Genomic DNA, 22,725 nt, shown 5'->3' on the forward strand with positions numbered 1-22,725 from the left:
TGCTAAGCGAAAGTGCTAACCACTTGGTCACTGTGCTGCATCGGAATTTCTTGATAGACTAGAGCAGTTATTCTCAACGAGGGTTCCTCCAGAGTTTGCTAGGGGTTCCTTGAGCTGTGGTAGACGGAGCTCCCATTATATGGTGCCTGCACGGTTCTGGGGTCAACGTTGCTTAGCAGAGCCAGCTTTTTAGCTGTCTGTACCGGTGACATTCTGACCACCAATGTAAGGGGAGCTTTCTTCCCACTAGCCAACAATTTAAGGGGCATTCTTCACACTTGATCACCCATGAATTGGCTTTTGCAAGGGTTCCTTAAGACCTGAAAATTTCAAGGATTCCTATGCAGTAAAAAAAAAAAAAAAATACTATAGTTGTTCCCTATGACGTGTCTTGAGGGCACCATAATTGATGATTTTTGTTTGTTATGATTTTATATTATCATTGCTTCATTATTTAATTAAAAAATGTTTTGTTTTGTGATCTTTGTAAGCCTATGTTCAATTTTGAAATGCCTTCTATGCTTTTCTGCCGTAAGTTTAAGCGCATATAGGGTGGCCACCTCATCACTTTAAAAAGAACACATGAATTGCACAGGTTTTGTGGCTGATTAAGGTGGTAATTAACTTCTTGAGATCCGCGCTATAGCCGAATGACGTCGTCCCGTGCACGAGGGGGGCGCGCTCTGTGATCAGCGAGTCTATGAGACTCTCCTAATCACAGATAGGAGCAAGGGGTCGATTCCGACCCCTTACCAAGTGATCAGCTGTCAGCCAATGACAGCTGATCATGTGATCACAATAGAGCCGGTAATTGATCAGACGGCCATGATCGGGACATTAGTCCCGATCACGGCGAGCTGGGGACAGCTCATCAGTGCCCACCTGCCCCCTGCCAGTGCCACCTAAAATATGGCAAAAAGTGCCACCCATCAGTGCCACATATCCGTGCCCAGTGCCACCTATCAGTGCCCACAATATGCCTCGCACACACAGTGCTGCACCTCAGTGCCACATATCCGTGCCCATCAGTATCATGTACCAATGCCCATCAGTGGCGCCCATCAGTCCCGCCTTATTTGTGCCTATCAGTGCCACCTCATCAGCGCATTTCAATGAAGGAGAAAAATTACCTGTTTGCAAAATTTTATAACAAACTATTAAACATGATTATATATATATATATATATATATATATATATATATATATATATATATATATATATATTTTTTTTGCATCTTTTTTTGTTTAGCAAAAAATAAAACTCCCAGCTGTAATTAAATACCACCAAAAGAAAGCTCTATTTGTGGGAAAAAAATGATAAAAATTTAATTTGGGTACAGTGTTGTATGACCGCGTAATTGTCATTCAAAGTGTATCAGCGCTGAAAGCTGAAAATTGGTCTGGGCAGGAGGGGTGTTTAAGTGCCCAGTAAGCAAGTGGTTAAACAGACTTGGTGATATGATATATATGATGTGTAGGAAAAAAAGAATTTTGTGTTTTAAATGTAATTTTTTTTTTTTTTTCTTCACAGCCGCCTCAGATGGGATCTGTGCCACAACAAGCATTAATATACAACCAACCTGTAATGAGACCACCTAATCCTTTTGGCCCTGTATCAGGAGCACAGGTAACGCAGACCATGTTAACTGTGTACGGCTCGCTTGTAGCCAGCGATGTGTTAGGCGCCAATCTTCTTGGTGGAAACGGTTGCATGATGTAATCAACAAAATGGCCCCCAGGCGACTGAAAAAGTTACTGAAAAATGAAAGGTTTATTGAGTTTTGCTGTGACGTGAATAAACATATCAAGCCATTGAAGGCTTTTCAGAAGGTTGTATTCTTCTATATGTGTATATATACATTTTATGTATTTAATGGGGTTGTAAAGGTTTATTATTAAATAACGTCATACCTCAGAGGGGTCCCTCAGCGGTGCTCCGGGCTCCTCTTCTCGGGTGCCCCCACGGAGACCCTTAGTCCCCCGCGACCACTCATTCGGGCACACTCCCGAGTCCTGATGCTGCGTCCATTGACAGATAGCAGCGGGAGCCAATGGCTCCTACTTCTATCAATCCAGCCAATAAGGACCCAAGACAGCGGCTAGAGCTACTCTGCTCATCCCCATCGTTGGAACGATTGGGTTCAGGTAAGTAAAAGAGGGGCTCTGGGTGGTGTTGCACTACATAATGAGTTTCTCCTTAATGCATTCTAAAACCTCAAGAGTTTACAACTCCTTTAATTCTTTGACCTAGTAGTAGCTTGGAAGCCTTTTCCCTTCTGTTCTGTATCTTTGTGTAAAGGAGAATGCTCAAAACCCAAAACTGAGTGTGTCAGGGGAGAAAATCGTATGTGTCACACAGTGCAGAGGACCACTTTAGGTTCGCTGACACAGAGATCCGCGAACCACCAAGTGTTCTTCCAGTGGAAGACTGGTGTATAGGCACTACAACCTTCCCACATAAGACCTCCACCCGGTGCTCAGACCTTGAGGCTGCTGACTCCTCCAACATACCAGAGTAAGGAAAGGGATGGTCAACACAAGATAACATCCAGCAAAAATTGTATTTCTTTATTAAGTAAAGGAGCCTAGGCATTTCTGATGTTAGTCCTTAGTACTGGCTGATTTTACATGTTTACTTAAATAAAAAAAATTTGGATGTCATCCGCGCTGCCGACCATCCCTTTCCTTTCCCCTCTGCACTACTGTCATTCAGAGAATGTCTTTATTTTTATTTTTTTCAGTAAATACAAGATATTCTCTAGACAAAGTAGAAGCCTAGCCTAGCTCTGAGGAGGGGGGGCGTGCCCCCGAAACGCGTTAGCTATACCCCGTCTTCTCTGCATGTCCCTTCATTGTTGTTTTTATGGCCTTTTGTCAGTTGCATTTTGTGAGTACCTGCTTTTATATAAAACATTTTTATTATCTTTGGTAATGCACTAGGTGTGCGTGCCTTCCATTTCTGTTTTTCTTGTGACATCACTGCCCAGCCTCTCTCTCATTTATAATTTATTCTGATGAATAAAAAAAAAGCAAGCATATCTAACCCCAACCTCCAAAATATATTTTGTTATCAGTTGGTGGCTGCATTCGTGTTTTAATTTTTGTTTTTTTCTGGCTCACATATCCTTCAAATACGGAAAATGCCCGTTATGTTGAACTTGCTAGAAATGCGGTGTCCTTGCCCTGTGAACTGAACAGAAAGCCGAACCAGTCCTGTCTTCCTTCTAAGTTGTCATTTGTGTAGTCACAATCAAGAAAGCAGCTTGGATGATAAACATGTCTTCCTTCATAGATACATTGAGCAAAGCCACCGTGTTATTTGCAGGTCAACAGGTGAAAAAAAAAAGTGGTTAAGGACTGGTAAGCTGCAATATTTTAAATTTTAATCTTTTGGGTTTAGATGCTTCAATCACAATTTAGCAGGAGTTTTATTAAAAGTAAAGTTCAGAAGTAAAAAAAAAAAAAAAAAAAAAAGATGCACCTAGATGGCTGCAGCACTGGTCTGAGCTACAGCTGTTTTTTGCCAGCTCTACGACCAATAACTGAGCGATCAAACACCACTGATTGCTCAGTTCTCAGTCCATAGCCTGCAGGGAGCTGCTAAATGTCAGTCATCGGCTCTCTGCTCTGCCTCTCCAGCACTCACTGGAGTGCTGGGCTTTGGAGGTGGCAGGAGCGGCTGGATTGGACTTTAAGCTGGAGGCTGATCCAGCTGCCAGCCCAGGCTTCTGGGCAGATCCCGACAATATGGTCAATCTCTTCAGAAATTATTTTTGCTAAAAAAAAAAACGGCAATAAGCGTTTGGTTTGCACAAAAGTTATAGCGTCTACAAAAGAGGGGATAGTTTTATGGCATTTTTATTTAATTTTTTTATACAGCGATCAGTGTGATTAGAAATGCACTGATTCCTGTGTAAATGTGACTGGCAGTGAAGAGGTTAACCAGGAGGGGGTGCTGCAAGGGTTGACTGTGTCCTAGGGAGTGATTCTAACTGTGAGTGAGGGGTGGGCTACGTGTGACACGACAATGATCACAGGAAGCTGTGATCAGTGTCGGTAGGCAGAACGAGGAAATGCTTGTTTACATCAGCATTTCCCTGTTAATTACGGCTGATTAGCATGAATTAAGGGTTATTAAGGGTTTAAACACAGGAACATTTGTTCATCCCTTTGATCTGCAGATGAAGAAACAAAGATTCAAAAATAAACAATGTTTCTTTTTATTTTAGTGTTTCAGTGGCTGAGCAATGCTGTTATTAAACATTGCCGGTTTTCTGCCAAGAAAGGTCCCACCCTCCGGCCGATAATGAACCCCCCCCCCCCCCCCCAATACATTAGCAGCGCTTGTGCAGCACGAACCACAACGGAGTCGCCGAAACACCTGTGAGTCAGCTGTACACGGCTCCTGCGTTCCAACACTGTTGTAAGGGACCACTTTGTAAAAGAGCCCCTCGTGGACTCGCTTCGCTCGCCACTCTTCACTCGGCTTAATGATAATCTAACTCCATGTCCACTTGGATGGTGGGGTTTGAACCTGGACTCAGTGTGCAGGCGCCCTGTAGAGCTAACGATCAGCTGTTCATCTTCGGAGACTTTCAGCGGCTCCGTTGTCATTCGTGCTGCACCTGTGCAGTACAGGGGGGGGTTCATTATCCCCCGGGGGGCAGAGCTGGGAATCCTCAGCTCGTTGTCCAAACATGGAAAGAAGCTGTCGGGCAACTCTGCTTTGTAGTCTGACGTTCATTCTAAGTCCCAACATAATTTTGTAAGCATGGCCAGCCATACACGGAGCAAAATTCTTTCCTGCAACCACAATTTGGTTAAGCCACTGTGGCTTAGGGAGGGGGGGGTGGGGGCCTTTTTCCAATGGGAAGAACACAGTAAATATTACTATAGCAGCCGCTTGCAGTAATTGCATGTAAAAACCGGCAGGATGGTTGTACCAAAGTTGATTGGTCAACTTGGGTTCATTCGGCCTGCCCATACATGGTTTAAAGTCTCAGCTAGTTCTTGCTGAACTGGCTGAGATTTGATCAGTCTATGGCCGTCTTAAAGTGGAAATTCAGTCTTATTAATTTTTTTTTTTTTTTTTTTATTTTTTTTTTAACTTTCCATCTATTAAAGAGGAAGTAAACCCTGATGAGTTTACTTCCTCTTTTTTTCCCTGCAAAGGCAAAGCATAATGGACTACTATGCATCGCATAGTAGCCCATTATGTGTCACTTACCTGACACAGGAGCCAGCGAAGTCGCGCTGTCCCCTGTAGTCCGCCGCATCCATCTTCTTGGTGGGGTCTCGCAGCTCGGCCGCTGTCATTCGGCGAAGCCGCGATGACATCACAACCGCGCATGCGCATGGGAGTCGAAAAATGGGGCAGCTCCATTTTTGGAACTGCCGCGTTCAGTGCGCCTGCGCGCCGCTGTCTACGGCGCATGCGCCGTAGACAGCGGTGCCCGTTTTCGGGCAAATATCTCCTAAACCATATAGGTTTAGGAGATATTGCTTGGACCTACAGGTAAGCCTTAATCTAGGCTTACCTGTAGGTCAAAGTGGTTTGTAAGGGTTTACAACCACTTTAAATCTTCTGCCCTTGTTGTTTTAACTTTGGATAGTAAAACCTTTTATTTCTGCCAATGAATACCTTATACGGTCCACTTCCTGTTTCTTGTCTGGTAAAAAGCCTAGGCTTATGACATCATTCAAAGCTCTTTCTCACTCTGAGAATTTGCCAGGAAGGGGGGGAGTCATAAGAGGGCCAATCAGAGCTGAAGCTGTGAAAATCCACTGACTCGGTGGAGGGAGATTTCTGCAGCATATTTGTCAAGTACAGAATAACAGTATATATAAAATAATATGCAAAGTGGTTGGAGGGAAGCTTCAGAGTGGCAAAGATGTTTCTATTACAAAGGATGTAAGCAGACCGCAGTTCCTCTTTAAGTACACGTCTTACCAAAATAGTCACAGGTAATTTAGAAACTCTTGAATTGGTGGCTGATGAAATGGTGAAAAGCTGTGGTGAAGGTGTTACCAATGTAGAGCCCTTGAGAAGAAAGAATTTGTGTGGTGAAGAGTGCCAGAAATATTGAGAGTTGATTTACATTTTTAATCATCATGAGACTAAAAATTGATAGCCAGTGCATTTTGGGGGCTTATCTGATCCCCCATTCATCAAACCCGTACAGGTGATGGATGAGAAAAAAAATACTAGGATCAGGTAACCTGGAGTAGATCTCTTTAGTGTGGATTGAAGGCAGGCCCTGATTGGCCGTCTAGCAGCAGACTTGGGAAGGAAGGTGGGCTTGTCGGGTGGACTTCTTTTATGGAGCATTGCTGATGCATAGGTGGGTGATATGGATGGTAATATCTACAAGTACAGGTGTGGTTGGGGGGTTTGGGAAATGCTGGTATAGGAGATATGAAGCTTTTACTTAACATCCCTTATCATGAGCTAATGATGATATTATCAGTCATGAGCTAATTCATATCATTCTGTGGTGGTGAAAGAAATCCTTTCTATGGCCATCAGCTGTGAGCTCTCCTTCAGCTCATTTGAATGAGCCATCCGGGGAAGTGATCACACTCGCTCTTCTGTGTGTTTTTTACATCCATCATTCATCCGCTTCACACATCGATTGTGGCTCACAGTTGGCTCAAAGACCGTTCATCTGTGGAGAAAAATAAATGAATGCCAGTGTCTTCCATGAGCTGTTCTTTTTAGCAAGCGCAAAGTCTCCCTGTCACTCCCTTGTGGTGGAAGCAGCTATTACGTGACCAGCATTTCGCTCATTCCCTATGAACGAGCGATTTCACTTCTGGGATGAGCTGCCGTAGCATAAATCTGTCCGTTGGTAAACAACACTAAGGGGCACATGTCATAAAGGAAAGACCCCACACTCTGGGAATCTCATAACCAAATGTGCATTAATAAGCAAATGCTGCTTAAATTGAGAGCTGGCCTCACATTACTCTTTAGGCACATCACTATAATGGGCACAAAGGATGGGGGGAAGGAAGGAAGGAAGGATTAGCAAGGGGTGACTTAAAGTGATTGTAAAGTCTTGTGTTTTTTTTTTTTTGTTTTTTTATATGAAAACAACAATTATGTCATACCTGCTCTGTGCAGTTGGTTTTGCACAGAACAGCCCAGATCCTCCTCTTCTTGGGTCCCTCTTTGGTGCTCCAGCTTGCTATGGGCACAACCGAGCCACAGCTCCCTGTGTCCATTCAAACCCAGCCCCCACCCCTTTTCTGTTCTCATTGGCTGCCTGACTTTAATTGACAGCAGCGGGAGCCAATGGCACAGCTACTGTGTCTCAGCCAATAAGAAGGGGGAGAGTCCCTGGATGGCCGAGGGACTCGTGGACATTGCTGGTTAGAGATGGGGCTCAGGTAAGTATTAGAGGGGCGGGACTGCTGCACACATTTTTTTAAAAATGTTAATGCACACATGTTTTTAAAATCACTCGAATCTCTCTTGCTGAGCTATTGTGCTCTGCCTACCGGGAGAACGCACAGTGAATATTACTAGCGGCTACAGCCATTGACAATAAGCTCATGAAAAATCTGACATGCTGGTTCTACCCAACTCATTCAATGGTTTGACTTTGGTACCATAAGCCTGCCCATAGATGGTTTGAATCTCAGCCGGTTCAACATATTAGAACCGACTATGGCCGGCTTAAGAGGTTAAAGCGGGGTACCACCCAAAAGTTGAACTTCCACTTTAAACACTCCTCGCCTCCTGACATGCCACATTTGTACTTTTATTTTTTTATTTTTTATTTTTTATTTTTTCCACTGGTGTGCTGTATTAGACTTTTTTTTTTTTTTTTTGATGGTCTTTCTGGTGCAATGACAGCACAGCAGACTGCACCATTAAAGCAGTATTAAACGGGAAAACAAACATTTTATTATTTTGCAGCTTTCCAATTTATAGATGTAATGACTGTAGTTTTCTTTTCTTTTTTTTTAAAGTAAAACTATGGGAAAAACTTTTTCTTTTTATTTAGTTTAGGGAGGGTTATAAAGGTTGTGAGTTTATTTTTATTTTTTTCGTCTTCTGTGTCCCACTGCAGAGATTTCCCTTCACTTCCTGTCCCAAAGCCAAACAGGAAGTGAGAGGAAATACCTGCAAATGAAGGGACTTCCTTGGGGACCCCCAGCTCACCAGAACTGGTGTCCCCGCTGGAAAATGTCCCTTCTGTTACGTTTCTGGGGACATCCAGATGATGTGATCTATTATAATGGTAAATAGAACAAATGGGGAGAATCTGTCTATTGGGATCACCAAAAAAAAAAAAAAAACACCTGATGTTCTAATCCCTCTCCCCTCTGTCCAAAGCAAAAAATAAATAAAAAAAATGGCCTTTAGTTCTACTTAAAAAAGCATTTTTTTTGCTTTTTCATTTGGTGATTTAGCCAGTAAGTCTGTTACTTTTCAACTTCCTTCAGCAGACCATGCTGTTCAAAAAAAATTGTCAGATGCTTGAGACAAACCAAAAACACTTGAAACTTTTTTTTTTTCTGCTAAGTAGCAATCACTGGTTGAAAATAAAGGGTGCATGAGCATCATGGGAAATGTAGTTCCAAAACATCTGCGGTGCCAAGGTTCGCCATCACTGCTCTAGGGGCATCGGCTAGGTATGTATATAGTCAATGTTGAACTGATGTATAGTGGGGGTCAGCAACCTGTAGCTTGCGATGTACCAGTAGATCGTGGACAGGTGACTGTTAGATCGCGGTCTGGGCTTGCTGACCAGCCAATCCCAGAGCATCGGAGTGCAATGCAGGTGGGCTATTTGTAAAGTACGGTGCGGCTGCCAAATGCGACTAACGGCTCATTCACAAGTGCAGCAGGCACTGCTGTTCCTCTGAAAAAGCAATACTTATGTGTTGACAGGTGTTGCCACCTCCACCGCCTGATTTAAACCCATGATTGCAATGCACACATTTGCAACACGGTAGTACACCAGTTAGAGGTTTAAATCGGGTGTGAGGAGGCGACACTGTGCCCGGTGATCTTTGACTTCTCCTGTGTTGCTCAGGTAGATCTCCACCTCTTTAAAGTGGGGTACCCCCTAAAAAAAAAAAATTTAAAGTCAGCAGCTACAAATACTGCAGCTGCTGGCTTTTAATAATCGGACACTTACCTGCCCCAGGGTCCAGCGATGCGGGGGAACGAAGCCCCCCCCTCGCTCCCCGCTCCGCTCGCGGCGCCGTCATGCATACTGTGGGCACCCGGCTGTGGCTTCACAGCCGGGCACCCACTGCGCATGCGCGAGCGGCGCAGGGCGCCGTGATACGCCGTACAGTCACCTGGGACACGTGACAGGTCCCAGGTGAATGTGCGGCGCGAGGGGAAGTGATGTCACCAGCCCGGGCAATGAAGAAGGCAGACTACGAGGGACCCCCTAGCAACCGGTATTTAGAGGTGAGTAAAACATTTTTTTTTTGCCAATTATTTTTTTTTGATTTTTTTTAAGAATTTTAAGTAGTTTTATTTTTTGGGGGGCAACACCACTTTAAGGTTGCCTACCCCTGATGTATAGCATATCCATACTATTAACTTTGTGTGTGGTCTCAGGTGTTTTTCTATTTGAAGTTTGTTTTGAAGTGTATGTAATACCCAACTATGAAGTTCTCTTATTTGCTTCCATTTGGTCTGTTAAATATACCAATTTTTTCTGGCACACTCTTAATAATTTTTTTCTGCAATAATGGGATTTCACTTTAACCGCATAAAAACTGCCCCACGCACATATACTGCCGCCGCTCTGTTTCACGTATCTAGTACGTGATCCCACCCTTCCAGTTCTGGGGCACCTGCTGCTGGCAAACCTGTGCCTGCTGTGATTGTGTTGCGTCCGCCATTTCCCACCAATCATTCGCTATGTAAACAAGGCAGATCACTGTTCTGTTAGTAGGGAAGACAGAGAATCCTGTGTTTCTGCTAAGCAGGGACATTGTGGGGGATGCTTTAACTGTGGGAAGGCAGAGATCAAAGTAATCACTCCCAGGGACATGCTTAACCCTTTGATCGCTCCTTTTGTTAACCCCTTCCCTGCCAGTGTCATTAGTGACAGTACATATTTTTAGCACTGATCTCCATTAATGTCACTGGTCCCCAAAAAAGTGTCAGGTTTGTCTGCTGCAATATCACAGTCCTGCTATCTATCACTGATCGCCGCCATTAATAAAGAAAAATTTTCCTTCGCCTGTAGACGCTATAACTTTTGTGCAAACCAACCGGTATACGCTTATTGGGATTTTTTTTTGCCAACAATATGTAGCAGAATACATATTGACCTAAATTGATAAACAAATTAAATTTTTAAGTTAATTTTTTTTATTTTTTTTTATTTTTATATTGGATGTGCTTATAGCAGAAAGTAAAAAAAAAATAGACCCCTTTCACACTGAGGACGTGTTGCAGGCACTATAGCATTAAAAATAGTGCCTGCAAAACAGCCTAAAACAGCTGCTCCATGCATGAGGGCTTTCGCACTGGAGCGGTGCGCTGGCAGGGTCAGAAAAAGTCCTGCCAGCAGCTTCTCTGGAGCAGTGAAGTCACCGATTCTCCACCGCTGCTCCCCATTAAAATCAACAGGGCAGCTCTGCGATACCGCCCGCAAAATGCTGCTCTGGTGGCGGTTTGCAGGCAAATTTAACTCCTTTTTGGCCGCTAGCCGGGGGTTAAATCCGCCCTGCTAGTGGCCGAATAGTGCCGGTAAAGAGGCACTAAAAATAGCCACTTTACTGCTGATGCCCTAGGTCAGTGATGGTGAACCTTGGCACCCCAGATGTTTTGGAACTACATTTCCCATGAGGCTCATGCACTCTGCAGTGTAGTTGAGCATCATGGGAAATGTAGTTCCAAAACATCTGGGGTGCCAAGGTTCGCCATCACTGCCCTAGGTGGTGCGGTGAGAAAGGGCTCTTACGGTACCTTTTGCATAGGCAGTCCAGCAATCCATTTTTGACCTGTGATTACTGACTCAAAAACAGTCAGCAGTATATCACTGTGCATGCGTCACCCCACATCCAGGATCAGGTTCAGGTTTGCTGGAATGCAGTAAGTTTGTGTCCAGGTCCACTTTTATTGACCTCACCAGAGGGTGGATTGAGGAAGACACAGCTCTGATTAAATCCAGCCACTCATAGGAATTACGTGGGTCCCATTTTCCTCCATTACACGCTGGAGTAAAAATTGGAATGATCAGATGTCACACATGGGATATCCGTTTCTGTTCTGATCTGATCTGACTCAACAGCGGGTCAATGTAGGATCCCCTGCAGAGACAGAATGGAGGTGTTTGTTTAACCACTTCAGCCCCAGAAGGCTTTACCCCCTTCATGACCAGGCTATTATTTGCGATATGGCACTGCGTTACTTTAACTGACAATTGCCTGGTCGTGCCACGCTGCACCCAAATAAATTGTACCGTATTTATCAACGTGTATAACACACTTTTTTCCCTTTTTAAAATCGTCGGTGCGTGTTATACGCTGATCCCTACAGTCTGAGGAAAGAGGAGCGAGCGCCGCTGAATTGCATAGAGCCACAATCTCCTGTGTACCTGGCGCTCCGTCACTCACAGCCACACCTCCTGGCCCCACATTGGCCCACTGTTCTGTCTATCATATGAGCAGGGCAAGGAGGCATGGCTGTGAGTGACGGAACACTGGGTACACAGGAAATCGGGGCTCTGTGTAATTCTATTTATTTTTTTACTAGGAATTGTCGGTTCTTAGTGATTTATAGTGGGACTGCGATATTGCGGCAGACAGAATTTTTTACACTTTTTGGGGGGGGGGGGGGAACCAGTGACAATATTACAGTGATCGGTGCTAAAAGTATGCACTGACATTGTACTAATGGCACAGACAGGGAAGGGGTTAACATCAGGGGTGATCAAGGGGTTAAATGTATTCCCTAACCTTGTGTGGGGGGGATGGGCTGCTTGGGACAACACACAGATCCGTCGTCCTGCTTAGCAGGGAGACAGGATCTGTGTCATCCCCTCACAGAACGGAGATCTGCCTTGTTTTCTATGGCAGATCTTCGTTCTGTCTCTGCGGGGAGCGATCGCGGCGGGCGGACGTCATGTCCAACAGACCCGCTGATTTGCTCCCCCGCTGGCCAATGGCTGCGCCCACAGATCCTCGTGCACGAACCGAGGTACACCTATGGAGACTCGCGCAGCCGAGCCAACCTGCTGGAGTTTAACTGTGGTGGCTGGTTGGCAAGAGGTTAAAAAAGGACTAAGTGCCAGTTCACACTGATGCAAATTTGATGCTTTACAAAACCTATATTCACGTCATCCAAAGGCAAATAGACTGGGCACTTAGCAAATGAGCAGAGGCTCTGCTGACTTCCATCATTCAATCATGTGCAAGTAGTAATGCTGCTTTTTTTTTTTTTTCCTTGCACGTGATTGTGTATTTGCAAAGTGAACCGTTATAGCTTCAAAAGGGGACCAACTCCGTATTGATGATTATGGAGTTGGATCTCCAACAAGCTCATATAGTTGTGATGGTCAGGTGTCCATATAGTGACTTTATGTATGTAGGATTAACTGTTTTGTTGATCAAATTCTCAGTTAAATAATATAATGTATATTTAAAGCTAACCATTTTCATGAGAAAAATAAATCCAATTCAACTGATATAGCCGGATGTACCTGGAAGATGATGGGTTTATGTGCTTTTCTTCTGCTTTGCTGTCTCTTGTCCTCAGTCTCTCCATTTCTCTGGTGTCATGACATTGTCCCCTTCCATATTCTGTCTTTCTCAGACTTGTTTCTCTCTGCCTCTCCTTTCACCTAGTTGTCTGCAGCATCCAGCCCATCCAGTCAGAGTCCTCACAGAGCGCCTGGGAAGGACCCCTATCCACAGCTCTCATTACAGGATTTCTTGTAGGACCATTTAGGTATAGTCAGCTACAGCTCCATGAGTCCAAGACAACTTGGTACATTTTGTGTTCTAATAAAAATCCGTAACATCCATTCTGAGCAGCCGTACTTTAAGCTTTGGTCAAAAGCCAACCTTGAAATAAAATTGTTGAAATGTGGGATAAGGACAGAGCCAGGGGCTTCTCTAATGCGTTTGGTGTGTGTGTGCGCGCGGGTACGCACGCACGTGTCTGTATGAGTGTGCGTCTGTATGCATGTCTGTATGTGTGCACGTGTCTGTGTGTGCACATGTCTGTGTATGCGTGTCTGTGTATGTGTGTGCATGTATGCCTATATCTGTGTGTGCACATGTCTGTATGTATGTGTATGCAACCCCTAGCTTTATTTAGCCCCCCAATTGCAGCACATAGCGAGGGTTCTTCCCACTGCAGGACCAACCGATGAACTTACTAGACTCCTCCCCTCGGCTTCTAAGTTTTACGCCTGAAATGTGGGTGGCGGATGAATTGGAAGCACTGCATTTTAACAAGTCTAACAAACTTTACCCTACATACATCCTTATGCAGAAAATTTGGAACAAGGCTAGGACGATGCAGGGGGTTAGATCCATCTGGGATAATTGGTATAATCGGGAAATAGCAAAACTGCCATATGGAGAAAAATGGAAACCCTGCTGTATTTTGCATATATCCCACGGTTTCCATGACGGAAAATTAAGGATCTTTTCAGAGCTTTGAGTGGATTTCAGACTTCCCTTAGCCATACATATTATTTACAACTTCAGCATGCAGTCAGGGCCCGAGGAGGCGTGGATCTGTGGTTTATGCAGCCTACTCCTGTCTTTAATTGCCTGTTTGAGGTCACCTCCTACAAAGGGTTTATATCTTTTTTCTATGCCATGTTACTCGATCTTTGTCCAGGACACCCCTCTCAAAGTGATGTCTCAGTGGGAGATGGATGTTGGGGCCTTTGAGGAGTAGTGGGAGGAAGCCCTGCAGGCCGTTCCCCAGTGCTCCTTGAATGTGGCTCAGCATGCGTTACAACTATATATAATCTTAGGAGTACATTATACCCTGGCTAGATTGGCCCGCAAGGAGGTGAGATCGGATCCCACCTGTACCAGATGCTGTAGAGATCATGGGGATTTGATGCACCTTCTATGGTGATGCCCAAAGCTACACTTGCATTGGAGGAAGTTTATAGATACTATTAATAGGGTCTTTTGGGTCCAGATTTCGGAAGACCCAAAACATTGCTTACGGGGTATTCTAGATGCTCTCCCAATAGAGGAAATTCCTAAACAGGCTATTGCCAGGGCCCTCTTTCAGACCCGTAAAATGATTCTGAGGCACTGGAAGTCCACAGAACCTCCTACAGTTTAGGAGTGGATTACTCAAATGGGTAAAATCATCTGCCTAGGGAAACGTATGTATCAGCATAGAGGGCAAACATCACAAGTTTGAGAAACTATGGTCCTCCTGGCTAGATGTGCCAGTTTTAGCCCCAGTAGACCTGGTTATGGACAGCATATTCTAACAACTGACAGAATACCTGCAAAGCAATTTAAAGACCGCAAAATAGTGATTACCCGGTAATACTGTATGTTTAGTAAGGCTTTACTTGACACTGTGTGGGGGAGAGATATGTGACTGTTTCTAATGTGGTGTACAATGTACGGATTCCTTGTAAGTTAATGCCTGCAGTCCATACAGATTTATTTTGCTCTAGGATCTGTCATTTCTTGTGCTCATTAAAAACCTTTTTGTTTGAGAGCAGAAAATGTCATAGCTGCAGACTCTCATCTTCACCCATCTTGCTTCCGGGTTCGCAGACGCCTGCTCTGTGACTGGCCGGAGCCACAATGCTGTCACCCCTGCGCATGTGCGCAGGAGCCACCGTTTATGGCACAGGGCTCTGAAGGAACGGTACTGGTGGAGTTCCTTCAGAGCACAGGTGCCAGTGCCATTTAGGAGATATTTATACTGCCTATAGGTAAGCCTTTATTATAGTCTTACCTATAGGTAAAAGTTAGTGATGGAAGTTTACTTACACTTTTAAAGTTCATGTACATGTAAAGGCAGGCATCCCAATACTTTTGACAATATAGTGTATATTGGCAGGTAGGTCAGGATAGTAACAGGTTTTCCAGGAACAGAATGTGCTCATGTGCGTTTTATCCAGTTGAGTTTTTTTTTTTTTTTTACTGTTTTTGTTTTGTTTTTTCACCTTTTTGCATCTCAGTGCTACTGATCTCCAGCTTCCTTTAGTCACTTCCTGTCCAGGTCACCTGGATATTATTGTTCTGGATCGGGTTCCTTATGGTGACAACAGTGGACCATACCTGTGCCATGTGTCTGTACAACTGCTTGTAGCCCCCATTAAGTGATTGGCTGATAAGACAGGAGCACAATTGGGAGACGATTTTCACCCCATTCCAGGAAACGCCTGAACAAAGATCTTTACACCGCCCTCTTGATTGAGGGTGACTATTGCAACAAAAGTAATTCTATTTGATCTTATAATGGGCTCTTTTATGTTTATTTTTTGGTTGGAGTTCTGAAATAATTTAATTTTAGAAATGACATGAATGTTTTAATCTTTTCAGGAATGCCTTCTGTTGTCCAGTGCGTTGACCTTCTGTGTTTGTGTTCCAGATGCAGTTCATGTAATCGGCTGGATGGGAGCTCCCTTTTTAGAAGAGGCTACGTAACGAATCCCTACTTCCAGTCAAATTCAAAGCTGCTGATAAGCTCTACACTTCCACACAAAACGGTACCAGGACGAGCTGTTGGGGCCGCCAGCAATACAGAAGCTCTCCCTAAGAAGCCAGGGGTGGGGATGGGGATGATGATGATGATGATGATGATGATACAGCAGTCCCCCCCTCTCATCCAGTAGCGTGCTGCGGACAGTAGATTGCAGAGAGAGTCCTGTATTTGGCTCTGCTGTGTGAAGTGAAGGGGTACGCACATTTAATTCCCCTGGGCAGTACAAGGGGAAAAAAAACAAAACAAAAAAAAACACAGAACACTTCTCGTCAACCACGCCATCACGTCCTCTCCTCCAGATTTTACTCACGTAGGCCGTAATTGAGGGTAACACTTTCTTCCCCATCTCCCACCTCCACACTTTGAAATATATAAATATATATATATTCAGTTTGCAGTAGACATTCCTTTATGTATTATTTGTATTTATTTATGATTATCAGTTTAACAATTAATGTATCAAACACCTTTATGAAATATGTATGGATGTATACAGTTTTACTTTTTTCTTTTTCCTTTTTTTTTTTTTTTTTTTTTAATTCTGAAAATGATTCCATACCAAGCACTAAATATTTTAAGTCTGTATACTGCTAACAGGGAGGGGTCGGGTTTATTTCCATAGTCCCACATCTTACGGAGAGTTTTTAAGATGGATATTTAAGAGATGAATTGTACGCTGCTTTATTTCCGATAGATATGTGCCTAGGAATCTGCAAGGGGGGTGGGGGTGTCTGATTTAGGACGATCACTACATTTTAAATCGTGTCTTCGGGAATGAATCTTATTGCTTTGTGCTTGGCAGAATATTATTTTACATTGACATGTTAATGCCTTTTTTTTTTTTTTTTTTTTTTTTTTAAGAAAATACAAAAAAAAGAAGCAAGAAAACAAATGAATGTGAGGAATTGCTTTCACTGTGTGATTTCCTTTTAAACAAGGGGTGAGGAGTTTAAAAGACAACCAGTCAGGTTGTCACTAACCCTTAGGGCAGTGATGGTGAACCTTGGCACACCAGATGTTTTGGAACTACATTTCTCATGATGCTCAGCCACACCGCAGAGTGCCAGAGCACTATGGGAAATGTAGTTCCAAAACATCTGGGGTGCCAAGGTTCACCATCAGTGCCTTAGGGATACACCATTCCTTCAGGAGAGTTGAGCCCACGCTTGCTGCGTATTGAATGCGTTGGCTCCACCATTGGTGACGTCTGGAAGCAGGACGAGGCATACGCAAAGCCAGGGCTTCTAAAGCTGCATGGATTGGTTTTCAGTGGGTGCTATGTACTTCAAAAGACTGACTGGTTCTCTTTAGCTGGTCAGTACTCCTGAAACTGATGTTTCAGGTTGAAGCCAGCAAGATCAATATCCCACTGGCTTAAAGGAGGTATGTGCTGAGGGAAACATTGGAGGCTTCCATTGCTGAACTCCTTAAAAAATGCTAGTTTCTTCTCTGAAAAGCTGAATCTTTGATTTCAGCACATTCTGAGTCACCTAACTGGAAAAATCATGCTGTCAATGAAGTTGGAATTTCCCGATCTGCATCCTTGTTCCAGGTCAGTGACTCAAAAACAGCTAAAGACATTAGATCAGCATGGCAGCCAGGCACCTAGCATTGTCAGAAAGACAATGGCAGCATGCAGGTTTCCTTTTAATTTCTCTCAGGGTTTTTAGGCAATGAGAGCTTCACCAGAGTTCCCAGGTCCACCTACCCTTTGCTTCCATTGTGAGCATGTGCCCGCAGTTGGATATTTGTAATCTACAAATGAACAGTCACGTGTTTGTAGGAAAATTGCACAAATGCTACATCTGCCGTGTGTGTGGCACTGCTGGACGTCTTTGAAGTTCAGTTTACCTATAAAGATTTCAGCTGAAGCTGAAGGCTCCTGCTGGATTTTAAGATCTCCTGTGAGCATCAATGAGATCTGTGTCAACATTTCTGGGTTTGTGCCTGCCTGCCTTGGGGCCTCGCTGCTCCTACTTCCAACATAATCTTACTCCTTCAGTGTAGCGTTCAGCTGAGTAGTGTGGAGCCTCTTGTGAAAGGCTGCAGACCACCAAACCCAGGACTAGTGATCTCACTTAGAGGTCGACCGATATATCGGCCGATATTTGCCGTTTTTTAATTAATCGGCATCAGCAGCGGGACTTTGAAATGACTTCTCTAATAGAAGTCAGTGTAAGTTGCCATAGAAACTTCTTCCTCCTCTCTGGGCAGCCTGCCAAGAAAAGAACAAAATGATACAATGTTTACAATTGAATGAATGAAGTCATCTCAGTGTGTAGAAGTTCTCAGTTTAACCATTTAAAGACTAAATCTTTTCTGACACTTGTTGCTTACAAGTAAAAGTCCTGTATTTTCTGCCAGAAAATCACTTAGACCCCCCCAAAAATTATATATATATTTTTTAGCAGAGACCCTAGGGAATAAAATAGCGGTTGTTGCAATATTTTATGTCACACGGCATTTGCACAGAGGTCTTTCAAATGCATTTTTTGGGGAAAAAAATACACTATTTAAAAAATAAAAACAGTAAAGTTAGCCCATTTTTTTTTTCGTCCAAAAGTTTTGACTACCTGTTTTTATTTAAAGCGGGAGTCCGCCGGGACTCCGCGTTTTTTTTTTTTTTTTTTTTAAAAGCCAGCAGCTACAAATACTGCAGCTGCTGACTTTTAAAATGGTGACACTTACCTGTCCAGCGCGCCCGCGATGTCGGCACCCGAAGCCGATCTCTAGATCGGTACTCGGGTGCTGCCGCCGCCATCTTGGGTATGGGAATCAGGAAATGGAGCCTTTCGGCTTCATTTCCCGGTTCCCTACTGCGCATGCGCGAGTAGCGCTGCGCAATAAGGACGGTCCCCGCTGCCTCTGGGATCTGTGTGTTTCCCAGCAGGCAGTGGGGCACTTGCAGAAAGGGGGCGGGCACTTGCGGAAAGGGGCGTAATCTACGCCCCTTTCCTCAGAGAGCTATCCCGGAAGTGGGTGCAGTTACCTGGATTATCCAGGTAACTGCACCCCCCTCCCCCCCTGAAAGGTGCCAATTGTGGCGCCGGAGGGGGGGGAGGATTCCGATGAGCGGAAGGTCCATTTTAGGGTGGACCTCCGCTTTAATATATAGTTTTTTTTTTTTTTTTTTTTTTATCTAAATAATACATACAAGTAAACTGATTGGAGGTTTGTTTTGTTTAATAAATGTTTAAATGTAAGAAATTTTCTGTATCACTTATGAAGACTGCTTTCACACTGGAGCGGGCAGGCGTTGATGGTAAAACGCAAGTTTTAGCGGCTCTTTACCATCTTTTTAGCGGTGCTATTTGGCTGCTAGTGGGGCACATCTAACCCAGCTAGCGGCCAAGGAAGAGGTTAAATGCGCCCATGAAGCACTGCTGCCAAATCGCATTGCATGCGCTTCGGCAGTGGTGCCCATTCATATCAATGGGCAGGAGTGGTGGAGGAGCGGTGTACACCACTCCAAACGTGCTGCTTGCAGGACTCTTTTTTTTTTTAAGATCCTGCCAGCGCATCGCCTCAGTGTGAAAGCACTCCGTCTTTCACACAGACTGCAGGGGAGCCATTTTGCAGGCACTTTACAGACGCTATTTTTAGCCCAAAAGCGCCTGAAAAACACCCCAGTGGGAAAGGTGTGTTAGATCAAGGGGGATTAAAAAAAAATAATAAAGAAAAAAATAAAATCGGCCTAACATATCGGCCCAAAAAAATCGGCATCATATATCGGCTATCGGCCGCCATGATTTCTAAATATTGGCATCGGCCAGAGAAAAACCCATATCGGTCGACCTCTAATCTCACTGCTGGGCTTCTCTAGAGATGTGAGGCATTTTAGTTCCTCGGGAAGTGTCAACAATAGAAATAGCCTTGGCTTGTTCACATGAACTGTAGATTTTTATTTTTTTATAAAATCATTGTGGACATGAAGCTTTTGTAAAGCATTTGGCATACTTGGATACATTTTGTTGAAGCCTTTAAAGAAAATTTTAGTTCCATTATGGGGGATGTTTAACGTTAATGTGAGTGCTGACTCATTATAACCTTGTTGAAAACCTTTTAGCAGCTTGTTTAAACAAGCTGATAGCAGGCTTCAGTAAGCCACAGCAGTACTTTAAAGTGATATTCTGCTCTGCCATCAAGATCTCTGCGCTGAATTTAGCTTTATTAAAGGCTTTGAAAAAGCTGTTTGAAACTAGCCAAAAGCTTTGGAAAAGCTTGCTGTACCTACTGGTTTTATACAAGCTAATGCCAAAGTAAACAAGGCCAATCAGTCCAACAATGCCACACGCTTGACGTGAGGAGGCTTTTTTTTTTTTTTTTTTTTTTTTAACAACCTAAGAAAACGAGGACACAACACAAAGTTTTAAATGCATTTTTGCAAAAAAAAAAATGCAATTTTATTGGCTTTTAAAGTTTTACATTGAGCAACAGACTCTCATTAGGAGTCGTGTCCCTACTTTTTTGTTAAGTAACAGACTTTAGTTTCTACAACATACAAATACAGACACCATTGTTCATAACCTTTTTATTTATTCTCTTTGGGTACCTTTTTAGTCTCCCTGACTTAACTAAATGACTGAAGCTGCAGGGCATCACAAGGAATTCTGGTGACAAGACCTCCCTGGCAGAGCCCTCAAGTGGTTTAAGAAGCCAGTCTCCATGCAGAATTTATTTTACTTTATGGTGGACAAGTCTGTAAATGTTGATGGGGAGAGCTTTTAGCAATCATCACTTTAAGTGCCATAGCATGTATTGTATATTAGACGTTTGTAATACGGAGAGTGAGGACCCCACCTTCCTCTTCATAATCTCGCTGTAACCCATTGCTGATGTTGGCTGGTGACACGGATCCTACAAAAGCGAAGTCGGAGCCTTCTGTCATGCAGTGCCTTACAGCGTCCACACACATAGTACCGTCACACCCTACACTAAGCTCTGTCTGGCCCCTGTGTCCACAAGGAACTCGGGGAAAACCCAGGTGCTGTTGATCAGCACTTCTCGTGTAAATACAATTAAAAAAAAAAACATAAGTCTTGTGGAAGGAGCATTGGAAAAGGAAATTCTAAGCATGAAAGCAATTCTGTACATGAATCGTGTACCTGCTGCATTATCTTTGCAGATTCTATTTTTGTTTAAAATATAAATTGTATGTGGTCAGGAATTGGTGGATTTTCAAATAAAATCAGCTTCAACAGGTTTCTCATTTGTTTTATTTTGTGTTGGACCTCTTGCCTTGTCTTTTGCCTTTTAGGAATTCTGGAGAAATAGCAATAACGTAAGTGTTTTTTGCGTTCAAAGACACGTCTATGAGAATGCAAAATCCACTTGAAGGAGGTCAAATGGACCTTTTATCCAAGTATTAAATGTGAAGGAAGCCTCTACTGGGGAAGTATGAATACCTTTTATTGCTGCTGCCCTCCCCTTTTTAAAGTGCTAGTGCCTTGTCTGTGTATGCTTATCTAAATATTTAATACATGGGTCACTGACCCAGAATAAGTTTGAAAATCAAGAGTTCTGGCTTTTCTCTCGACTTTCCTGATCCACATACTTGTTCCATATTGGTGGGTCCAAAAAGGTATTGAAGAGACGGCATTGACCATCGGGCAACAACCATTTTTGCAAAAAGGTCAATAATGGATTACCTCCTTCACAAAACTAGAGTTGTCACCTGATGCGAACTCTTATATTCCTGTGAAAAGACTAAGCTAGGAAACTATCATGTAGGGTTGTTATTTGGCTTTAGTCATCAGTCATGTTGTAAGGAAGGTAATCAGACAATCTGAAACTCCCCCTCAGCAGTGACGGTTGGCCTTTGGTCAGGTGACCAGCACGGGTGGAAGCCAGGAGTAACCTTTTCTCCAGAAGTAATTCAGCCCCTCTGTTACTCTTTCAGTTCAACTAATCCTATTAGAATATATACTTTGGTTTACTATCTTGGGGGGGGGGGGGGGGGGGGGGTTTGCTTGCTTTAACAGTCAGCAGATCCAGGCAGCTGAATTTATAGGCAGAAATTTTTCCTATAAAAGTGAAGCTGGGCTCTGGCCCTTTTTCCTGGCTCCTGAGCTTCCCTATTGGTCTGCGCAGAAGTTGTTTGAATTTAGAGTTATGGATGACAAGAGTTTATCTGGCTAGCAGTTCTACCACTTGCCAAACTGTCCCCAGCCTATATGTCTGTTAGGATTTTTTTTAAGCTGAATGAGCTCCTCTCGGGTAAGGTTTGCACCACAATGAAATATGTTAAAAGCCTCCATTACATTAACTTTATAGACCGTATAAACTAACGCCTGCGGACAAATACTGCATAAAGAGCCCATGTTGTCATAGCTTAAAAGGACTGATAAGGAGGCTCAGGGTGGTTGAGGCCAAGCTGGAGGTTTTCATTTTGCCATCTTCCTGTCCAATGAGGCTCCTCATTAGCCAGTAAGGGTGTTCTCATTGGCTTAGGGAGATGGTAGCGAGTGGAGCTGCAGAACAAAAAAGCCAGCTGCAATAAAGGATCGCAGTTGTCAGACAGTGGTTACCTATAGAAACTATATGTGGCTTGACGAGGACAAAAATTTAAAATGAATAATGTAAATTTATTGAATAGCAGACTAAAATAGTCCTATCAAAAAAGCTACAGGATCTATAAAATACCCTTCACCACCACCAATAAAGACAACATTGTCTCAACACACAAACCTACATATACACTATATTGCCAAAAGTATTGGCACGCCTGCCTTTACACACACATGAACTTTTAATGACATACCACTCTTGGTCCGTAGGGTTCAATATTGAGTTGGCCCACCCTTTGCAGCTATAACAGCTTCAACTCTTCTAGGCAGGTTGTCCACAGTGTCTCTATGGGAATGTTTGACCATTCTTCCAGAAGCGCATTTGTGAGGTCAGGCAGTGATGGCAAGAAGGACTCTCTCGCAGTCTCCGCTCTAATTTATCCCAAAGCTGTTCTATCGGGTTGAGATCAGGACTATGTGCAGGACATTTAAATTCCTCCACCCCAAGCTCACTCATCCAAGACTTTATGGACCTTTAT

General features: G+C 43.6%; 1 protein-coding gene across 1 annotated transcript in view; it reads left to right on the plus strand.

The window, feature by feature from the left end:
- PICALM (phosphatidylinositol binding clathrin assembly protein) overlaps positions 1 to 20,882 on the plus strand; it is a 160,762-nt gene extending 139,880 nt beyond the window's left edge. Inside the window, 3 exon segments of the mRNA XM_077484929.1 lie at positions 1,533 to 1,628; positions 12,827 to 12,929; positions 15,567 to 20,882. Coding sequence (XP_077341055.1) covers positions 1,533 to 1,628; positions 12,827 to 12,919 — 189 coding nt within the window. The 3' untranslated portion in view covers positions 12,920 to 12,929; positions 15,567 to 20,882.
- The last annotated feature ends 1,843 nt before the right edge of the window (positions 20,883 to 22,725 follow it).

The sequence above is a fragment of the Lithobates pipiens genome, unplaced genomic scaffold, assembly GCF_037356315.1.
Source record: "Lithobates pipiens isolate NorthernLeopardFrog02 unplaced genomic scaffold, aLitPip1_a1.2 Scaffold_169, whole genome shotgun sequence".
In the NCBI taxonomy this organism is placed as follows: Eukaryota; Metazoa; Chordata; class Amphibia; order Anura; family Ranidae; genus Lithobates; species Lithobates pipiens.